The 22071-nt window shown below is 38.0% G+C and overlaps 1 protein-coding gene across 5 annotated transcripts in view; it reads left to right on the top strand.

Annotated features, from left to right (window-relative positions):
• LOC140714546 (uncharacterized) overlaps nucleotides 1-22071 on the top strand; it is a 441169-nt gene that overhangs the window by 287497 nt on the left and 131601 nt on the right. For all 5 annotated transcript variants that reach the window (XM_073025825.1, XM_073025824.1, XM_073025827.1 and 2 more), the window contains 2 exons: nucleotides 1319-1426; nucleotides 4434-4490. In XM_073025825.1, the coding sequence (XP_072881926.1) occupies nucleotides 1319-1426; nucleotides 4434-4490 (165 nt within the window). The remainder of the gene's footprint in view (nucleotides 1-1318; nucleotides 1427-4433; nucleotides 4491-22071) is intronic.

Raw genomic sequence — 22071 nt, 5'->3', positions numbered from 1 at the left:
GACATACATCATCACACTGCCACGTCATACGTGCGTGTCTCACTGAAGTGAGAACGAAGCATACATGTTTATCCTAGTTTCCCCATGTTTTTCATTCTACTATTTTTGGAGTTACAAAACATAAGTGGCAGTGAGTAAGTTTTAAAATGAGCCTGTTGGAGGGCAGTGAGATGTTCAATTTTTTAAAAAATGCTCTGAGATGTTCAATTCTTTTTAAAAAGTGCAGTGAGACTTTCGATTTTAAAAAAATGTACAACAAGATATTTTATTTTTAAAAAGTGCAGTGAGGCGTTTTGAGTTTAAAAAAAACAAGATGTTAGAGTTTTTTTAAAAAAGTGACAGGACTGGACAGCATTGAGACTTACCATGTGAAAAATAACAAGAGATAAGCAATATAGCTTATACCAGCAATTCATTAAAATAGAATTTGACAATGGCTTGGCTGTTTCAATCATTCCACAAAATGAGTTTGAACAGCATTTCAAAGATACTGAACGGAAGACTGCCAATTTCCAACTGAGAACTTGTACTAGAGAAAAGCTAACTCCTATGGGAATGCACTTGTAACAGTGAAATACAGCAACCAAAAAGCTACATTGGGCTTGCATGTGGGAAAGTAGGAGGGCCAGCATTGTGGGAATATGATTGGTTGAGGCAACTACAACTTGATTGGAGGTCCATCTATCATCTGCATGTTGCATCACTTGCAATAGACTCAACTGAAAGCAATTTAAGAAATATATTGGATATCACAGCAGTATTCAAGGATGGCATTGAAAAACTCAAACATATCAAGTGTAAAATAGTGTTAAATGAAAATGCCACAGCCAAGCTTTACAAAGCCCATCCAGTGCTTTATACCATCCATATAGTAGCCAGTGGGCTAGATCTCATGGAGGCTGAAGGAATTCTTTCCAAGTTTGAATGGAGCCTGTGGGCAAAGCCAGTGGTCCCAGCAGTCAATAAGAATGGGTCTGTCAGAATCTATGGTGACTTAAAGGTCACCATCAACCTAGTACTGAAAGTAGATCAATACCCTCTGCCCAGGATAGGAGGATATCTTTGCAAACCTTTCTGGAGGACAGAATAACTTGTACATCAAATGCAAATGTGGTACTGGAAACAGTCAGCAATTAACACATAGGGTCAAGCACCCTTCATAAGGATATCAATTCTGACAAATGATCTTAGACCAGAAATATTAACTTTGGTTCTCATTCAGTGTTTCCTAATTTTATTTAGTGTATCGATTATTCTTTTTTTTTAAATCAAGGAGATGTTTAAAGTTAAATTTCATATTTATTTGAATTTTTTTTAGGAAATACAAAAAGAATCTGTCAGAGAGCAACGGTTTCATTCTTCTGTTGTACCACCTCTTCGGCGTGCAAAATCCCTTGACAGAAGAACCACTGAATCTATAATGACGGTAAAATTTTTGTTCTACTGGTATTCCTGTAGCAGTTAAATATTTATGTTTAAAATACAATATATTCTAAAATAATTATTTGAGCCAGATCAATAGTTTTGGATATTAAAAAAATCTAGATAAATGGGATAGTGTGGGAAAGTAATGTTGTGTTAACAGATTGTATTGAATGGTGGACTAGTTAGATAAGATTTGCCTGTGTTCCCTGTGTTGAACAGTAGAAATATGGGTTGGACTCTCTTGTTCCATTGAACTCTGAGGTATTTTGTGTTTGACTAACCTGGCAATTATTATAGTGGATCAGATGAATAATAGCCATAAGAAGGATACTGGAGGATATTCAGATTTACACTTATAGGTGAGGGGAAAAGAAATTACATTTTGAAAGTATCATAAAATGGAATTTAACTTTCTCTGCAATATAATTATTACTTTATTAACACAGTATTTCTCAGATACTATCTCTTTATTACAAGCTGATAAATTTAATTGTTAGTTGAAAACCCAAATGTCAAGCTAAATTCTAATAATCCTCTCAAATACCTATCCAAATCATTTTGACAGCTGTGTTTACATTGCGTTCATAGACAGTAAATTCCAGATTCTCCCTGTAGCTGCCTTGTATTTTATACTCCAAATTTTAATAAGTTGGTTGATCACTGAATTATATGCATAGGAACATATTTCCTTTGTTTAACTTATCTAAACCAATCATGTTATTGGACACATTATCAGATCTCCTTTCAATCTTTCAGGAGAACAGCTCTAACTATTCAAATGTAGCTGAAATTCCACTTCCTAAGAATGGAAATAAGACAAGTAAAAAGATGGGAAATGGGTTACAAGTTAAATAGAAATTCCAAAAGAGTTCCAATGGTATCTTAAATTGATAAGGAAACAAATTGGGGATAAAGACCTTCAAGGAAGGGGTGCTGTAAAAATCCTATTAGAAGAGTGAAATTTAAGATAATAGCTGTAAAGAAATATAATGAGGCATAAGAAAGATGCCAAGATAAGCTGAGATATTTACCATAGAACACTACAGCACAGTACAGGCCCTTCAGCCCTCCATGTTGTGCCGACCCATATAATCCTTAAATAAAAAGTACTAAACCCACACTACCCCATAACTCTCTATTTTTCTTTCATCCATGTGCCTGTCCAAGAGGCTCTTAAATACCCCTAATGTTGTAGCCTCCACCACCATCCCTGGCAAGTCATTCCAGGCACTCACAACCCTCTGTGTAAAAAAAAAACTTACCCCTGATGTCTCCCCTAAACTTCCCTCCCTTAATTTTGTACATATGCCCTCTGGTGTTTGCTATTGGTGCCCTGGGAAACAGGTACTGACTATCCACCCTATCTATGCCTCTCATAATCTTGTAGACCTCTATCAAGTCCCGTCTCATTCTTCTACGCTCCAAAGAGAAAAGTCCCAGCTCTGCTTACCTTGCTTCATATGACTTGTTCTCCAAACCAAGCAACATCTTGGTAAATCTCCTCTGCACCCTCTCCATAGCTTCCACATCCTTCCTATAATGAGGTGACCAGAATTGAACACAATACTCGTAAGTGCGGTCTCACCAGAGATTTGTAGAGTTGCAACATGACATCTCTACTCTTGAACTCAATCCACCTGTTAATGAAGCCTAGCATCCCATAGGCCTTCTTAACTACCCTGTCAACCTGCGCAGCGACCTTGAGGGATGTATGGATTTGAACCCCAAGGTCCCTTTGTTCAACCACACTCTTAAGTAACTGACCATTACTCCTGTACTCAGTCTTCTGGTTTGTCCTTCCAAAATGCATCACTTCACACTTGTCCAGATTGAACTCCATCTGCCGTTTTTCTTCCCAACTCTGCAGCCTGTCTATATCCTCTTGTAACCTTCGACAACCTACAACTCCATCCACAACTCCTCCAATCTTCGTGTCATCCGCAAACTTACTCACCTGTCCTTCTGTCTCTACATCCAGGTCATTTATAAAAATCACAAATAGCAGGGGTCCCAGAACAGATCCCTGCGGCACTCCACTAGTCACCGACCTCCAGGCAGAATACTTTCCTTCCACAACTACCCTCTGCTTTCTTCCTTTAAGCCAATTTTTTATCCAAACAGCCAAGGTTCCACTTATTCCATGCTTCATGACTTTCTGGATGAGTCTCTCATGAGGGACCTTGTCAAATGCTTTGCTGAAGTTCATGTAGACCACATTCACTGCCCTACCCTCATCAATTTATTTTGTTAACTCTTCAAAAAACTCAATCAGGCTCGTGAGGCATGATCTTCCCTTCACAAAGCCATGTTGACTACCTATGAGTTGACTGTACTTCTCCAAATGCTCGTAGATCCTATCCTTAAGAATCCTTTCCATTTAGTTGCTGTTTTTGGGCAACATTGTCCCTGAGGTATTCCACAGAGAACGCTTATAGGCAGTTCCCAGTCCTCAGAGTTCTACTCCTGAGAGATATTGATATTCAAATTCTTTCTTAAGTCTGAAAGAAACAAAAGCAGCATGCAAGGGCACCAAAGAAGCAACAATGATGGAGGATGAGCAGGTGTAAGAAGAGTGCATGCCAGCCAGCCTCACTATCTCAAAGTGAGTCGGTCTACGGGGTGCTCCTAAATCTGTTTGGCCTGATCCAGTAATATTGACCCAGTAATATAATAGTACTATTAGTTACTGGTGGTTCTAACTGTCATCCACTTTCACATTTCGTCTTCAATAACCTCTGTCCTAAAATTTGCTCAGTTCAGCCCTTAAATGTGCTTGATATAAAACAAATGCTGGCAGGCCTTTTAAGCAGCAACTATAGGATTAGAAATGTTATCTCCATTTCTTTTTCTATACATGTTTCCTATCTGATTGAATGTTTCCAATATTTTTGCGTTTATTTCCGTTTATCAATATCTAGTTTTTATTTTTGACTTTAAATGTAATTGATATCTGAGCATTGAGTCTCTGATTTGATCTGATCTAATTTTTGTTTCTTTATATATTTTAGCCGGATCTCTTGAATTTTAAGAAAGGATGGATGGTAAAGCTTGATGAAATGGGCCAGGTAAGATCATTTAATAATTTTTTAGATTTTTCTCTCGTATTTCAATGCACATTTTATTGTGAAATTATGTTGGTTTGAAGCCCCTTGTTGCCCATTATTTGTATGGGCTTTACGTAAGTAAGTTGTAGAACATTTGCCTCTAATCTGACAGTACATGAGTACTATACCTGCACAGAAATGTTGAATTTGTTCTGGTATAATTTGAAGGTGCACTTATTATGATTTTGAATTATAACTTGTAAATTGTTTTATTATTATCTCATGTACTGAAATGCAGTGCAAAAACTGTTTTGCATACAATGCATAAAGAGATGTTTATTACAAGACCGCAGACTAGAGGACTACATACAGTGCCTATAAAAAGTATCCACCCCCTCTTGGAATTTTTCATGTTTTGTTGTTTTACAACATTGAATTACAGTGGTTTTTATTTGACACTTTTGTGAAAACAAATTTCTACAATTGGTCTAAATTAATTTCAGTAATTAAACACAAAATAATTGATAGCATACTACTCACCCCCTCAAGACAGTATTTAGTAGATGCACCTTTGGCTGCAACCTTTAGTCTGTGTGGATAGGACTCTTATCAGCTTTGCACATATGGATACTGCAATTTTCCCCCATTTTTCTTTACAAAACTGCTTAAGCTCTATCCGGTTGCATGGGGATCATGAATGAACAGCCCCTTTCAAGTCCAGCCACAAATTCTCAATTGGATTGAGGTCTGGACTCTGACCTGGCCATTCCAGGACATTACCTTGGTTGTTTTTAAGCCATTGTTGTGTAGCTTTCCTCCAGGATTTCCATATATTTTGCTGCATTCATTATACCATCTACCTTCACAAGCCGTCCAGGGCCTGCTGTAGTGAAGCATCCCCACAGCAAGATGAAGCCACCAACATGCTTCACGGTAGGAATGGTGTGTTTTTGATGATGTGTGCTGTTTGGGTTTACACTAAACATAGTGGATAGAGTCTTTTGAGACTCCTGGATAGGTGCATGGAGCTTAGAAAAATAGAGGACTGTGGTAATTTCTGAGGTAAGGACATGTTTGGTCTGTATTGTGCTGTAGGTTTGCTGTGTTTCTATAGTGTTTATTCTGATGGCCAAAAAGCTCAATTTTGGTTTAATCAGACTATAGGAACTTCTCCCAGCTGACGTCAGGATCTTCCACATGCCTTTTGGCAAACATTAGCTGAGATTTCATGTGAGTTTTTTTTTTCCCAGGTGACTTTCTCTTTGCCACTCTTCCATAAAGCTGCAACTGGTGAAGCACTCAGGTCACAGCTGTTGTATGCACAGTCTCTCCCATCTCAGCCACTGAAGTTTGTAACTCCTCCAGGTCTCTTGGTGGCCTCCCTCACGTCCCCTTCTTGCACAGTCACACAGTTTTTTGAGGAAGGCCTGCTCTAGGCAGATTTACAGCTGTGCCAAACTCTTTACACTTGATGATTAACTTAACTGTACTTCAAGGAATATTCAGTGACTTGGAAATTTTCTTGTATCCACCTTCTGACTTGTGTTTTTCAATAACCTTTTTTGCGGAATAGCTTGGAGTGTTCCTTTGTCTTCATGGTGTACTTTTTGCCAGGATACTGACTCACCACCAGTTGAACCTTCCAGACACAGGTGTATTTTTGCTACATTCAATTGAAACACCTTGACTACACACTGGTGATCTCCATTTAACTAATTATGTGACTTCTAAAACCAATTGGCTGCACCAGTGATGATTTGGTGTGTTGTATTAAAGGGGGTGTAATCAATTATTTTGTGCTTTATGTTTGTAATTAATTTAGATCACATTTTAGAGATCTGTGTTTACTTTGACACAAAAGAGTCTTTTGAGTTGATCAGTGTCAAAAAAAAGCCAAATTAAATCCACTGTGATTCAATGTTGTAAAACATGAAAACTTCCAAGGGAAGTGAATACGTTTTTATACGCACTGTAATTATTAGTTTTTATTACAGCAAGATAGAAGATACCCTTGAACCTGGTGCTTTCTGCTTTGTGTAAAAGTAAAATAAAGTAAAATTTATTATCAGAGTAAATACTTGTCACCACATACAATCTTGAGATTCTTTTAATGTTGGCATACTTAGCAAATCTATAGAACTGTAAACTGCAAACATCAGGAACTGTTGACTGTAAGCAAACTGCAAGTGCAGATATGAATAAATAGCAATAAATAATGAGCATTAAATAACAATATAACTGAGTCTTTAAATGAGTGTAACTATCCCCTTTTGTTCAAGAACCTGATGATTGAGAGGTAGTAGCTGTTCTTGAACCTGGTGGTGTAAGTCCTGAGGCACCTTTACCTCTGCCTGATGACAGCTGCAAGAAAAGAGCACTGCCTGGGTGATGAGGATCTTTGATGATGGAGGCTGCTTTCCTACAATGGTGTTTCATGTAGATGTGCTCAATGGTTGGGAGGATTTTACCTGTGATGTACTGGGCGGAACTCACTACCTTTTGTCGGATTTTTCGCTCAAAGACATTGGTGTTCCCTTACTTACTTTTCAATGCCTTAATTGACTTTTCATTTCTTTTGAATCTCTCCTGAGAATCAAAAGATGGAAAATGATTGAAGGTAGTAGTGGACAATATACAGAGAATATAGGTGATGCTGTTATTTGGTTCAATCAATTCAGCTGATAGAAAAGATGAGGGTATTAAATATATCAAATTGGTGAAGCTGATTTTCCAGCTGAATAGCTCTTAGAAGTAAAAGTGTGGTTTATTTAAAAGGAAGTTACAGTGGTATGCAAAAGTTTGGGTACACTGGTCAAAATTTCTGTTACTGTGAATAGTTAAGTGAATAGAAGATGAACTGATCTCCAAAAGTCATAAAGTTAAAGATGAAACATTCTTTTCAACATTTTAAGCAAGATTAGTGTATTATTTTTGTTTTGTACAATTTTGGAGTGAAAAAAAGGAAATGAGCACCATGCAAAAGTTTGGGCACCCCAAGAGATTTGAGCTCTCAGATAACTTTTACCAAGGTCTCAGACCTTAGTTAGCTTGTTAGGGCTATGGCTTGTTCACAGTCATTGTTAGGAAAGGCCAGGTGATGCAAATATCAAAGCTTTATAAATCCTCAAACCTTGACCCAACAATCAGCAGCCATGGGTTCCTCTAAGCAGCTGCCTAGCAATCTGAAAATTAAAATAAATGATGCCCTCAAAGCAGGAGAAGGCTATAAGAAGGTAGCAAAGCATTTTCTGGTAGCTGTTTCCTCAGGTCGTAATGTAATTAAGAAATTGCAGTTAACAGGAACAGTGGAGGTCAGGTGGAGGTCTGGAAGACCAAGAAAACTTTCTGAGAGAACTGCTCATAGGATTGCTAGAAAGGCAAATCAAAGCCCCCATTTGACTGCAAAAGACCTTCAGGAAGATTAAGCAGACTCTGGAGTGGTGGTGCACTGTTCTACTGTGTAGCGACACCTGCACAAATATGACCTTCGTGGAAGAGTCATCAGAAGAAAACCTTTCCTACATCCTCACCAGAAAATTCAGCTTCAGAAGTTTGCAAAGGAACATCTAAACAAGCCTGATGCATTTTGGAAACAAGTCCTGTGGACTGATGAAGTTAAAGTAGAACTTTGTGGCCGCAATGAGCAAAGGTATGTTTGGAGAAAAAAGGGTGCAGAATTTCATGAAAAGAACACCTCTCCAACTGTTAAGCACAGGGGTGGATTGATCATGCTTTGGGCTTGTGTTGCAGCCAGTGGCACGGGGAACATTTCACTGGTAGAGGGAAAAATGAATTCAGTTACATACCAGTAAATTCTGGAAGCAAACATCACACCGTCTGTAAAAAAAAACAAACAACCTGAAGATGAAAAGAGGATGGCTTCTATAACAGGATACTGATCCTAAACACACCTTAAAATCCACAATGGACTACCTCAAGAGGCGCAAACTGAAGGTTTTGCCATGGCCCTCACAGTCCCCGACCTAAGCATCATTGAAAATCTGGATAGCCCTCAAAAGGGCAGTTCATGCAAGAGGGCCCAAGAATCTCACAGAGCTAAAAACCTTTTGCAAGGAAGAATGGGTGAAAATCCCCCAAACAAGAATTGAAAGACTCTTGGCTGGCTACAGAAAGCATTTACAAGCTGGGATACTTGCCAAAGGGTATGTAACTAAGTATAGACCATGCAGGGTGCCCAAACTTTTGCTTTGGGTCCTTTTTTGTTATTTTAAAACTGTAAAAGATGGAAATAAAAAAGTAATCTTGCTTAAAATATTAAAGCAGTGTGTCATCTTAAACTTTTTATGTCTTTTGGAAATTAGGTCATCATTTACTCGCTTAACTATTCACAATAACAGAAATTTTGACCAGGGGTGCCCAAACTTTTGCATACCACTGTATATTAAATGGAATTTTAAAAAACTATTTCTATGAAGGGTCTTTGACCTGAAATGTTCACTAATTTTCTCTTTTCATAAATGTTGCGAGACCTGCTGAGCATTTGCACTATTTTCTATTAATATTTCACATTTTTAGCACCTGTAGTTATTTGATCTTTTTTTTTGCACTCTGCACTCTGTAAATGCTGAATAGACTTTTCAAAAGCAGATACTCCTTTCAATTTTGAGATATTTTAAAGCATGGCTACTAGTACATGAGGTTCACTTGTACAGCTTAATACTCTGCTTTTTTATAAATGCTCAAATAGACAGAACCAATATATCTAAATAGATTTCTTGGCACCTCAAATGTGGTGAAGAGATAAGGAGCAAGTGGAAGAGGAACATTTCCATCCTCAAATAAGATAGACTGCCATAGATGTGTGCAACAGATAAATGTAAACTGTTAGCAAATATTGAAGTGAAAAACAGTTAAACCCATTCAATCTTCTCCTGTGATGAGTACAAATATAAATACAAATTCAATTCAGTTTAGTTCACATAATCTTATGAAACTTGTGTTTGCATTTGATATGGTATATTGTGGCAGCCTTCCAGCACTATCTGCTAAGCAAATCCAGTAAAGCTACATTATTGGCACTTATCCAAAAATGTAGAAGTTCATTCAGATTTGATTAGATTTTTTTGTTACAGAAGAATCCCATGTTTCTACCAGAAAGTGATAATGTTTTTTAAAGGTTTGGTGCTAATTTCCCAGAATTTTCTCACTTACTACTATTATCAGAAACTTTAATTGTCACATAAACCTTCTACATTTCAATAAATTTGAAGCTTAAATTAGAGAGGGAAATGTTTGAATAATTCTTCTCTTATTCCACCTTTGGAGTCTAGGTATCGTTATAGTAAATTTACACTGTATTCCTTCAGAAGATGGTTGTGACACAAAACTGTGCTATGTTGTCCAATGAGAGCTTTGTACAGCTGCAGTGTAAACCACATTTTCCTCTCACTCCAGGCCTCTAGTTAATAAGAATCATCATTTCATTAGCCTTATTAATTGGTTACTGCATTTGCTCATGTCATTTTTAATTATCAGTGTGCAAGTTGGTTTGGCCATGATGTTATTCAGGCTTTTCTCCCTCTGACCCTTTTATAAAGTCACAGAAAACCACACCACAGAAACAGGTCCTTCGAACTGTCTATATAACTATATAACAATTACAGCACGGAAACAGGCCATCTCGGCCCTTCTAGTCTGTGCCGAATGCTTACTCTCACCTAGTCCCACTGACCTGTACTCAGCCCATAACCCTCCATTCCTTTCCTGTCCATATACCTGTCCAATTTTACTTTAAATGACAATATCGAACCTGCCTCTACCACTTCTACTGGAAGCTCGTTCCACACAGCTGCCACTCTCTGAGTAAAGAAAGTTCCCCTCGTGTTACCCCTAAACTTTTTCCTCTCAACTCTCAACTCATGTCCTCTTGTTTGAATCTTCCCTACTCTCAGTGGAAAAAGCCTATCCACGTCAGCTTTATCCCCCTCATAATTTTAATACCTCTATCAAGTCCCCCCCCTCAACCTTCTACACTCCAAAGAATAAAGACCTAACTTGTTCAACCTTTCTCTGTAACTTAGGTGCTGAAACCCAGGTAACATTCTAGTAAATCTCCTCTGTACTCTCTCTATTTTGTTGACATCTTTCCTATAATTCGGTGACCAGAACTGTACACAATACTCCAAATTCGGCCTTACCAATGCCTTGTACAATTTTAACATTACATCCCAACTCCTATACTCAATGCTCTGATTTATAAAGGCCAGCATACCAAAAGCTTTCTTCACCACCCTATCCACATGAGATTCCACCTTCAGGGAACTATGCACCATTATTCCTAGATCACTCTGTTCTACTGCATTCCTCAATGCCCTATCATTTACCATGTATGTCCTATTTTGATTATTCCTACCAAAATGTAGCACTTCACACTTAAATTCCGTCTGCCATTTTCCAGCTGGTACAGATCCTACTGCAAGCTCAGATTGTCTTCCTCGCTGTCCACGCGCCTCCAATCTTAGTGTCATCTGCAGATTTGCTGATCTAGTTTACCACATTTTCATCCAGATTGCTGAAATAGATGACTAACAACAACAGACCAGCACTGAGCCATACAGCACACCACTAGTCAAAGTCCTCCAATCAAGGAGGAAACCATCTACTACCACTCTCTGGCTTCTCCAATGTCTAATCCAATTTACTATCTCATCTTAAATATCAAGTGACTGAACCTTCTTGACCAACCTCCCATCTGGGACCTTGTCAAATACCTTGCTAAATCCATGTTGACAACATTCACTGCCTTGCCTTTGTGTAGATGTGCTCAATGGTTGGGAAGGCTTTACCCTTGATGGACTGGACTGTAGGATTTTCCATATAAGGGCATTGGTGTTTCTATACCAAGCTGTGATTCAGTCAGTCAATATACTTCCCACTGTACATCTGTAGAATTTTTTCAAAGTTTTAGATGTCATGCCATATCTCTGTGAACTAAGGAAGTAGAAGCTCTGTCATGCTTTCTTTGTGAGTGTACTTGCGTGCTGGGCCCAGGACAGGTCCTCCAAAATAATAACACCAAGTGATTTAAAGTTGCTGACCCTGTCCACCTCTGCTCCTCTGATGAGGACTAGTTCATGGACCTTTAGTTTCTTTCTCCTGAAGTCAATAAACAGCTTCTTGGTCTTGCAGACATTGAGTTAGAGGTTGTTGTTATGGCACCATTCAGCCACATTTTCAGTCTCTTCTTTATGCTGATGCATCACCACCTTTGATTCAGCCAACAACAGTGATGTCGTCAGCAAACTTGAATGTGGTGTTGAAGCTATGCTTAGCCACATAGTCATGTGTAAAGGGAGTAGAGCATGGAGCGAAGGACACAACCTTGTTCTGCACCTGTGCTGATGGAGGAGATGTTGTTGCCAATCCAAACTGACTGTGGGTCTGCAAGTGAGGAAATCGATCCAATTGTACAAGGAGGTATTGAGGCCAAGGTCTTGAAGCTTCTTGATTAGTTTTGAGGGGATGATGGTATTGAATGCTAAATTGTAGTTAATAATGATCTTCCTAATGTATGCACCTTTGCTGTCCATATGTTCTAGGTTTGAGTGAAGAGCCAATGCGATGGCATCTACTGTGGACCTGTTGCTTCAGTAGGCAAATTAGAGATGATTAAAGTTGCTTCTCAGGCAGGACTTGATATTTTTCATCACCAACCTCTCAAAACACTTCATCACTGGATTTAAGTGCTGCTGAGTGATAGTCATTGAGGCAGGATATAACATTCTTCTTAGGCACCGGTAGCCCTTCAGGTACGCAGTCTAGGCCAGATGCTTTTTGAGAGTTCATCCTTCTGAAGTCTGCTCGCACATCAGCCTCAGAGACTGAAATCATAGGATCATCTTTCAATAGGTATATTTAATGTCCGAAAAATGTATACCGTATACATCCTGAAATTCCTTTTCTTCGCAAACATCTATGAAAACAGAGGAGTGCCCCAAAGAATGAATGACAGTTAAATGTTAGAATCGCAAAGCCCCCCCACTCCCCCTCCCACACATAATCAGCAGCAAAGCAACAACCACCCCTCCCCCACCAGCATAAAAAGCATCTGCACCCTCCACCGAGCACTCAAGTGTGCAGCAAAGCATCAATGAAGACACATACTTGCAGTACCCCAAAGGCTACTCATTCACTCATTCACCCGGTAATTTGACATATCACAGGCTTGCTCTCTCTCCCTAATAAGAGAAAAAGAGTTGTCCCCATTTCACAGCGAGAGGGGAGACATAACAAAACAACTCGCTGATTTATGGTGTTAGAAGTCTGCTGCATCACCTTTTCCGAGCTCTGTGCCCAAAGAGCTTGGGTCTTTGGGCACGCAGTCAGCTCGCTGCTTTCAATCTTCCATGTACTCCCATGACACATCAGGCAGTGGCACCGGCCTCGAATCGGCTGTTTCCAGAGCCATGAAAATTGGGCATCCTGAAGGTTCACTAGTCTTCCAGGCTTCATCCTCGGCATTTCAAAAAGCAGCAGGTCATGAGGCTCTGAGAGTGGGTCCCATTTCTGGAAAGAACTAAAGTCAGGTGTAACTCTGGGTCAGGGTCTTCAAAAGAACCCTGAAAAGGAAAAACAGAGAGATATTAAAGATAAAAATAGAGCTGTTTCCAAAGATGCAAGTAAAAGAGTCACCATTAGGTACCATCATCTTAAGCTCCGCCCTCCATTTGATGGTCAAAGCCAGCATAGAAGGCATTGAGCTCATCTGGAAGCAAAGCCCTGTTGTTGTCTTTGTGGCTTGATTTAACTTACTAAAAGGTGATAGTATTCAAACCCCGCCACAAGTGTTGATTCATCCTTCATTGATTCATTTATTCCGGAATTGCCAATTAGCCGGTGAGTTGGCTTTTTGGAGATCTTGTAAATTTTCTTCGTCACCAGACTTGAATGCCTCTGACCTGGCTCCTAGCAGATTGCGGATCTCATGGTTCATCTGGAGCTTCTGATTGGGAAAGACTGAATGATTTTGTGGGGACACAGTTGTCTACAATTGTTCTAACGAAATCCATTACAACCATGGTGTATTCATTCAGATCCACAGATGAGTTCTTAAATATGGCCCAGTCCAGTGACTCGAAGCAATCTCTCTGCCTCCTGCAACCATCTCTTTGTATTCTAATCTCTGGAGCTTTGCTCTTTAGGCTCTGGCTGTATACAGGTAAAATAAGGACAGCTAAGTGATCCGATTTACCGAAATGAGGTTTGGGCATCGGATGGTGGGCGTTCCTTACATTAGTATAATAGTGGTCTAGTTTTTTTTTTATTGAATTTTCAAATAGGTTACAGAAAGAAAAAAAAATTATCAACCCCTCCCCCCTAACATATTCCTATAGAAGAAAAAAGAAAGAAAGAAAGAATGCCTGGATATCGGAAGATCCCCACATGCTCCATGGAGTTTATAATAGCTTTAATATGTATATTTATTTATTTATTTCCCCAGATAACCAATAATTTTATCTTCGGAGCACCTATATATTTAATCCTATTGTTTGTAAATAAGGGCACCAAATTTTCAGAAATATTTCATATTTATCTCAAATTATAAGTAATTTTTTCAAGTGGAATGCAGCTAAAAATTTCATTCTTCCAACGATCTATACTTAAGTATGAATCCGATTTCCAAGTAACTGCAATAGCCTTTTTGGCTACTGCCAATGCAATTTTTATGAATTCTTTCTGATATTTATTCAATTTGGATTTCGATTTTATCCCTTCAATATCGCCTAGTAAAAATAATGTTGGATTATGTGGAAGTTGTATTCCAATAATTTGTTCCAGTAGAACTCTTAAATTTGTCCAAAAAGGTTGAATTTTAAAACAAGACCAAGTAGAGTGTGAAAAAAGTACCAATTTCTTGATTACATCGGAAGCATTGATCAGATAAATTTGTGTTTAATTTATTTATTTTTTGTGGTGTAGTATATAATTGATGTAAAAAATTATATTGCACTAGTCTTAGCTGGACATTTGTTGTATTTGTCATACTGTCAAGACATAGTCTTGACCAATTTGTTTCTTCAATTTTAATGTTCAAATCAGTTCCCCATAAGTCTTGACTTATGAATTCCTTGTTTAATTGCCTGCTTTTGAATCAAACTATACATACAAGAAATAATTTTTTTAATTTTTCCTTTTTGAATTAAAATTTCTATTTCATTAGGTTTCGGCAATAACATTGTTTGACCCAATTTATCTCTTATATAAGCCCTTAATTGGAAATAACAAAAAAGAGCATTGTTTGATATTTTATATTTATTCTTTAATTGATCAAATGACATTAATACACCTCCTTCAAAACAATCTCCTATATATCTAATCCCTTTTTGAAACAAGTTGTATAAAAGTTTGTTATCCATTGTAAAAGGAATAAGTTTATTTTGAATTAAAGGTCTCTTTGCTAATAAAGATTTCTTTATCTCATCATCAACATTTATCTTATTCCATAAATCAATCAAATGTTTTAATATAGGAGATTCTTTCTTTTCCTGTATCCATTTAGATTCCCACTTATATATAAAATCTTCTGGTATATTTTCTCTTATTTTATCTAGTTCTATTCTAATCCATGCCGGTTTATCTTCATCAAAAAAAGATGCAATAAATCTAAGTTGATTTGCTTTATAATAATTTTTAAAGTTTGGAAGTTGTAACCCTCCTAGGTCAAATTTCCATGTCAATTTTTCCAACGATATTCTTGACATCTTATCTTTCCAAAGGAGCTTCCTCACACATTTGTTTAACTCTTGAAAAAACTTATGCGGTAATTGTATTGGTAGTGTTTGGAATAAATATTGTAATCTAGGGAATACATTCATTTTTACAGCATTTACTCTGCCTGCTAATGTTATTGGTAACATCATCCATTTATCAAGATCTTCTTGAATTTTTTTCAATAATGGTAAATAATTTAATTTATATAAATTTTTTATATCATTATCAACTCTTATACCTAAATATTTTATACCATTTATCGGCCATCTAAATTGAGTTATTAATTGACATTGACTATAATCTCCTTTAGTAAGGGGTAGAATTTCACTTTTATCCCAATTTATTTTGTAGCCTGATATTTTCCCATATTCTGCCAATCTAGAAGATAATTTACGCAGCGAATACAATGGGTTTGTTAAATAGAGCAAAACATCGTCAGCAAATAAATTAATCTTATATTCTTCCTGGTTAACTCTGAAACCCATAATATCTGGGTCTGTTCTAATTAATTCAGCTAATGTTTCTATCGCCAACACAAATAAAGCAGGTGATAATGGACAACCTTGTCTAGTTGACCTTGTTAACTGAAATGATGTTGAAATTTGACCATTTGTCATTACTTTAGCTTTGGGATTAGTATTTAAGGTTTTAATTCATTTTATGAAAGATTTTCCTAACCCATACTTTTCCATACCTTAAATAAAAAATCCCATTCCAAACTATCAAATGCTTTTTCTGCATCTAAAGGAACTGCCACACTCATTTCCTCCCTCTTTTGTGCCAGATGAATTATACTAAGTAACCGAGTTACATTATCTGCCGATTGTCTTTTTAATAAATCCTGTTTGATCCATATGTATTAATTTTGGTAAGTATTTAGATAATCTATTAGATAAAATTTTTGCTATTATTTTATAGTTGGTGTTCAACAAAGAAATAGGTCTATATGATGTTGGCTTTAAAAGATCTCTATCTTTTTTTGGCAGTACTATTAAAATAGCTGTCGAAAAAGATTCTGGAAGTTTATGCGTTCTTTCCGCTTGGTGTATTAACTCCATAAAAGGAGGAATTAGTAAATCTTTAAACTTTTTGTAAAATTCAGGTGGAAAACCATCTTCTCCTGGGGATTTATTACCCTGAAGTGATCCTAGAGCTTCTTCGACCTCTTTTAATGTAAAAGACTTATCTACTCCCTTCTGTTCTTCAGAATTCAATTTTGGAAGAGTTATTTGTGATAAAAAAAAAACCTTTCTATCTCAACATTATCATTTTGTGATTCTGATTGATACAGTTCAGAATAAAAATTCTTTAAAATTTCATTAATTTCTAAAGATTTATAAGTATTTTTATTTACACTTGTTCTAATTGCATTTATCATTTTGGAAGTCTGGTCTGTTTTTAACTGCCAAGCAAGAATCTTGTGTGATCTTTCACCTAGTTCGTAATATCTCTGTTTAGTTCTCATAATTATTTTTTCTGTTCGGTATGTCTGAAGTGTATTATATTGTAACTTCTTGTTAACAAGTTGTCTTTTTTCTTCTGTCATATATCTTTGAGATTCTTTTTCTAATTTTGTAATCTCTTTCTCCAATTGATCTGTTTCTACCATATATTCCTTCTTAATTTTAGAAGTATAACTTATTATCTGACCTCTCAAATATGCCTTCATTGCTTCCCATACTATAAATTTATCATCAACTGAATGTAAATTTGTATCTAAAAAAACGGAATGTTTTTTTCATGAAATCACAAAAATCTTGACATTTTAATAATATTGAATTAAATCTCCATCTGTTTTGATCAACTTGAGGTCTTGGTCTTAAGGCTCTGTGAGCCCTATCAATTTCAATTAACTGGGTTCCTTCTTCCATTTCCAAAATTTCCGGGATCCATTTTTGAAAAAAATTTATTGGATCCTCTCCCTCTATACCTTCTTTAAGTCCAACAATCTTAATATTGTTTCGTCTGCTAAAATTTTCAAGCACATCCACTTTTTCCAACAACTGTTTTCTTTCTGATGCCCAGGCAGAAATATTATCTTCCATTTTATTCACTCTATCAATGGTGTCTCCCATTGTTTCTTCCAAGTTTTTAATTTTCTTGTCCATTTTGTCCTGTCTTTTCATCATTTTATCAAACATAATCTTCATATTTTTAATATTTTTATTACTTTTAATGCTTTTAATTCATGCATTATTTGCACCAAAGTTTTTCTTATGTCTCCATCTCCTCCAACCTCTTCCTGGTGCTCCTCTTTGTTTGTCTCTTCATCTTCATCTGATTTATCCAGAGAATCTGATTCCACCTCATCTTCACTTTCACTTTCAGTTCCGATCGTAGCTGGGATTTGTAGTTTGGGTTGCTCGTGTTTGCGCATGCCCTTTCCTTCACGCATGCGCAATTCCTGTTGCTCTTTTTTTGGGGAAACGGTTGATGTTGCCGCAGTTTCCTGTTCTGTATCGCCAGAGATAAAATGCAGTTGAGCCCGAGGCTCTTTGATAGCGACCGGCCTTGATTCTTTTCCAACTTGTGTTGTCTTCAAAGTAGTAGTTTTCTTCTGCTTCTGTTTAGGAGGCATATCTTAAGACAATCCTGAATAGTTTATAATTAGTTTTTCAAAAGTATTTACTAACTTTTCTTCACTTAAACGTTATTTTACTGGTTTTTTACGGGAGAGCTGGATTTCCATGTCTCGATCCTACATCATCACGTGACGTCCCCAATAGTGGTCTAGTATGTTGGTGCTACAATTAACACAAACACAAGGAAATCTGCAGATGCTGGAAATTCAAGCAACATACATAAAATGTTTGTGGAACGCAGCAGGCTAGGCAGCATCTATAGAAAGAAGTACAGTCGACGAAGGGTCTCGACTGTGCTTCTTCCTATAGATGCTGCTTGGCCTGCTGCATTCCACCAGCATTTTATGTGTGTTGCTTTTCTTCAATTAAGCCTGGTTGAAGGCCCCGACTATGATTTGCGTCAGTATGGACTGTTTCTTGTATGGAGATGGCATCATGCAGTTTCTCAATCATTTGATTATAGTTGGCTGCTGGTGGTACGTAAACTGTGGTCAGGATCACAGATTATGGAGGAGAACTCCCTAGACAAGTAGAACAGGCGGCTTTTGACTATTGGGTGTTCAAGGACGGGAGAACACAAGTTCGATAAAACCACCACATCGGAGCACCACCGAGAGTTTATCATGAAAAATACACCTCCAGCTTTTGCCTTTTCCAAGTCAGCAGTTCATTCATTTCAGTAATCATGAAGTCTTCTGGTTTGACTACTCTATCTGGAGTGCTGGGAGACATCCAAGCTTCTCTCAGACTTGAATACAACAGTCTCTTATTTCCCTACGATACAGCAATTTTGTCCTCAGGTTCTCAATTTTGTTCTCCAGCAACTACACATTTACTTACAAGATGCTGATAAAGGGGGTGTCATCCCTCTGCGTTTCAGCCCGGCTTGAAGTCCTCCCCCCCACCCCCCCCCCCCTTCGCTTCCAGCCATGGCAGTGAACATTCATCCACTTAAAGGTGCTGCACCCCTCCTGGTCAGCTGAGATCTTCAGATAATCATGAAGTCTATAGATCATTAAGTTGATTTAAAACTACATTGCTTAGAGGGAAATTACATGCTGTAGATTGCAGTGAGAGTAATTTGAAAGAAGTATATTTAAAGGTTTATTTCAAAGTATTGTCCGCAGCCCACAGAATGTCACAATGGTTCACTAGTACCATCTTTTACATTGATCCATGCCCTGAATTCATCTACCTTTCCTACAATATTTCCTGCATTAGAATATATTCAACTCAGAACATCAGTGCCAGCATGCTGTACTCTCTGAATCGTAACTTTGTCTGAGATCTCATCTACATCTGTCTCCACAACCACTGCATTTTCTGTTCTGGCACTCTGGTTCCCATCTACCTGTAATTAAGTTTACCCTCCCCCCCCCCCTTCCCTGTGTATTGCCAGCATACCTTCCCACTAGGATATTAGTTTCCAATCAGTTTATGTGCAAACTGTCTCTTCTGTACAAGTCCCACCTTCTCTGAAAGGGAGCCCAATAATCCAAAAATCTGAAGCCCTCCTTCCTACAGCAACTCCTTAACCACATGTTAAACTGTATGATCTTCCTATTTCTGGCCTCACTAGCAGGTGGCACGGGTACTAATCCTGAGATCACAACCTTGGAGGTTCTGTCCTTTAACTTAGCACTTAACTCCCTGAATTCACTTTGTTTCTCTTCCTACCTGTGTCATTGGTAAGTATATGGACCACAACCTCTGGCTGCTCAGCCTTCCTCAGAATGCTGAGGATTTAATCTGAGATGTCCAGGACCCTGGTACCTGGGAGCCAACATCTGGGAATTTCATTCTTGTCCACATAACCTCCTGTTTCTTCCCTTAACCATTGAATCCCTTATCACTACAGTTCTTCTAATCTTTCCCCTTCCCTTTTGAGTCACAGAGCTTGACTCAGTGCCAGACACCTGACCACTGTGACTTTGCTCTGTTAGGTTATTCCCTCCCCCACCCCACAGTATCCAAAGTGGAATACCTATTGTTTGGGGGGGTGGCCACAGAGGTCCTCTGCACTTTCACCCTCCTGTCACCGAGTTTCCTGCGTCCTGTACCTTGGGTGGAACTACCTGTCCCTATGTCCTATCTATCATCCCCTCAGCCTCCTGAATAATCCAGTGTTTATCCAGGTGCAGCTCCAGCTCCTTAATGTGCGGTGTTAGCAGCACATCTAGAATGCTGCTGGTCTCTCATAACAGACCTTAACAATTGTCTTCTAGAATTCACAATAAATATAGTACATATGATTTCTCTTCTACACTTCTTTAGTTACCTTTTCAAAATAGTTAATTCAGACTTGAGACATCACTCACTATTAATAAAATTGTGCAGGTTGTCACTCATAAGCTGCAGATTTCAGTCACTTTGTCCTTTCTATATTCAGTGAGAACATATGTCGGGTAAACAGCTCTAAAATTAGGGATAACATTACAGTAAAACTTAATATTTTCTGGGGAGGTAGTCCAATGAGGTTACATCAATAGAATTTATAAATACGGGGTGATCACCTTGCTGGGGTTGTATTATAGATCGCACCATGGTCAGCAGGAAATGGAAAAACAGATATGTAAGCAAATTGCAGAAAGGTACAAAAGCAAAAGGGTCATTAAAATGTAGAGTTTTAATTTTCCCAATATTGGCCAGAATTACTTTAGTGTAAAGAGCTGAGATAGGGTGGGGTTTGTTTGGTGAATCCAATCTGGTGATTTCAAGGCTGGGTGCATCGATAATCAGTATTGAAGAGGAGGGAATATGTTACATTTCATGGGAAACATTATGGTTGATAAATTGCCAGGGTCAGATGAGACCTATCCCAGGTTGTTACGGGAAGCAAATGTGCAGATAGCTGGGGCCCTGATAAATTTTTACATCTCTCTTTGATACTAGTGAAGTGCCAAAAGGTGGAGAGTAGTTAAAATTGTTCCTTTACATGAAAACAACAACAGGGATAAGACCAGTAACTATAGGCTGGTGATCCAAATGCCAAGCTAGGGAAATTATTTTACAAGATTCCTAGGGACAGGATTTAGACATATATAAAGACAAGGTGTACAGTACTGTGCAAAAGTCTTAGACACTCTAGATTTGTATATGAATTTTGTTTCTGATGTTTATTTTTTGTCTTCTGCATTAGTGTGTTATTAGAAAAGAGTAAATTTTAGATTTCTATTGAATGCCTCAGAAATTTTTGTATTTCATTAAGGAAAGTAACATCAATTAATAGGCTACTTTTCAAATAAAAAAGTGATTACTTTGTAGGTATATGGCCCACTACATGATTAACCAAAGGTAACAAACAGAACACTAATCAATGACGTAATAAATTGAATGAACTAAACTGATTAACTGAAACAGTAAAGAATGTAGAAGGAATCAAACTTGGGTGAAGGACAACCAAACTAAAAGGTGAGGGTGGGGCAGATGTGACAGTTTAACTTTCAGATCATCAATTGAGCACATCAACAAGACACAAGGTGTTCACCCTGCATCAGCAAGGTCTCTCTCAAACAGAAATTACATGGCAGTCAGGAGATTCAAGATGTGCTATCCAAGCTCTTCTGAAGAAGCACAAAGAAACAGGCAAAGTGGAAGACAAGAATTGCAGTGGTCGGCCACAGAAATTGAGTGCAGCAGACAAGAGATACATCAAACTGGCATCCCTTTGAAATCAGAAGACCAACACTGCTATCAGCTTAGAAAAATAGAGGGCTATGGGTAACCCTGGGTAATTTCTAAAGTAAGTATGTCCGGCACAGCATCATGGGCCGGAGGGCCTGTATTGTGCTGTAGGTTTTCTATATTTCTATCTGCTCTGAACTCACTGGAACCCAAGAAGTGTGGAAGAATTGCTGCCAAAAAACTATTCTCCGAAGTGGAAACAAAGCCAAGTAACACTCACCTGTACACAAAAACATCAAGACTGTGCTGTTGAACAATGGCAGCAAGTGCTCTGGACTGATTAGTCAAAATTTGAAATTTTTGGTTCAGATATAGAAGAACTGGTAAGCACTACATGGATGAGTGGCTGCAGCCAGCAGTAAAGGACGATGAAAGTTCCCTGCAGGTTTGGGGCTGTATTTCTGCAAATGGAGTTGGTGATCTGGTCAGAATTAATGGAATCCTCAATGCTGAGAAGTACAAGCAGAATCTCATCCATCACACAGTACCATCAGGAAGGCATCTGCTCGGCCCCAACTTCATTCTTTGTCAGGTCAGGACAATTGCCCCAAAGACACGATCAAAGTCATAAAGAACTATCTTCAGAGAAAAGACGAACAAGAAGT

This window comes from Hemitrygon akajei, chromosome 22 (genome assembly GCF_048418815.1).
Source record: "Hemitrygon akajei chromosome 22, sHemAka1.3, whole genome shotgun sequence".
In the NCBI taxonomy this organism is placed as follows: domain Eukaryota; kingdom Metazoa; phylum Chordata; class Chondrichthyes; order Myliobatiformes; family Dasyatidae; genus Hemitrygon; species Hemitrygon akajei.
The sequence above is the reverse complement of the archived record's forward strand: the minus strand, read 5'-3'. Positions and strand labels throughout refer to the sequence as shown.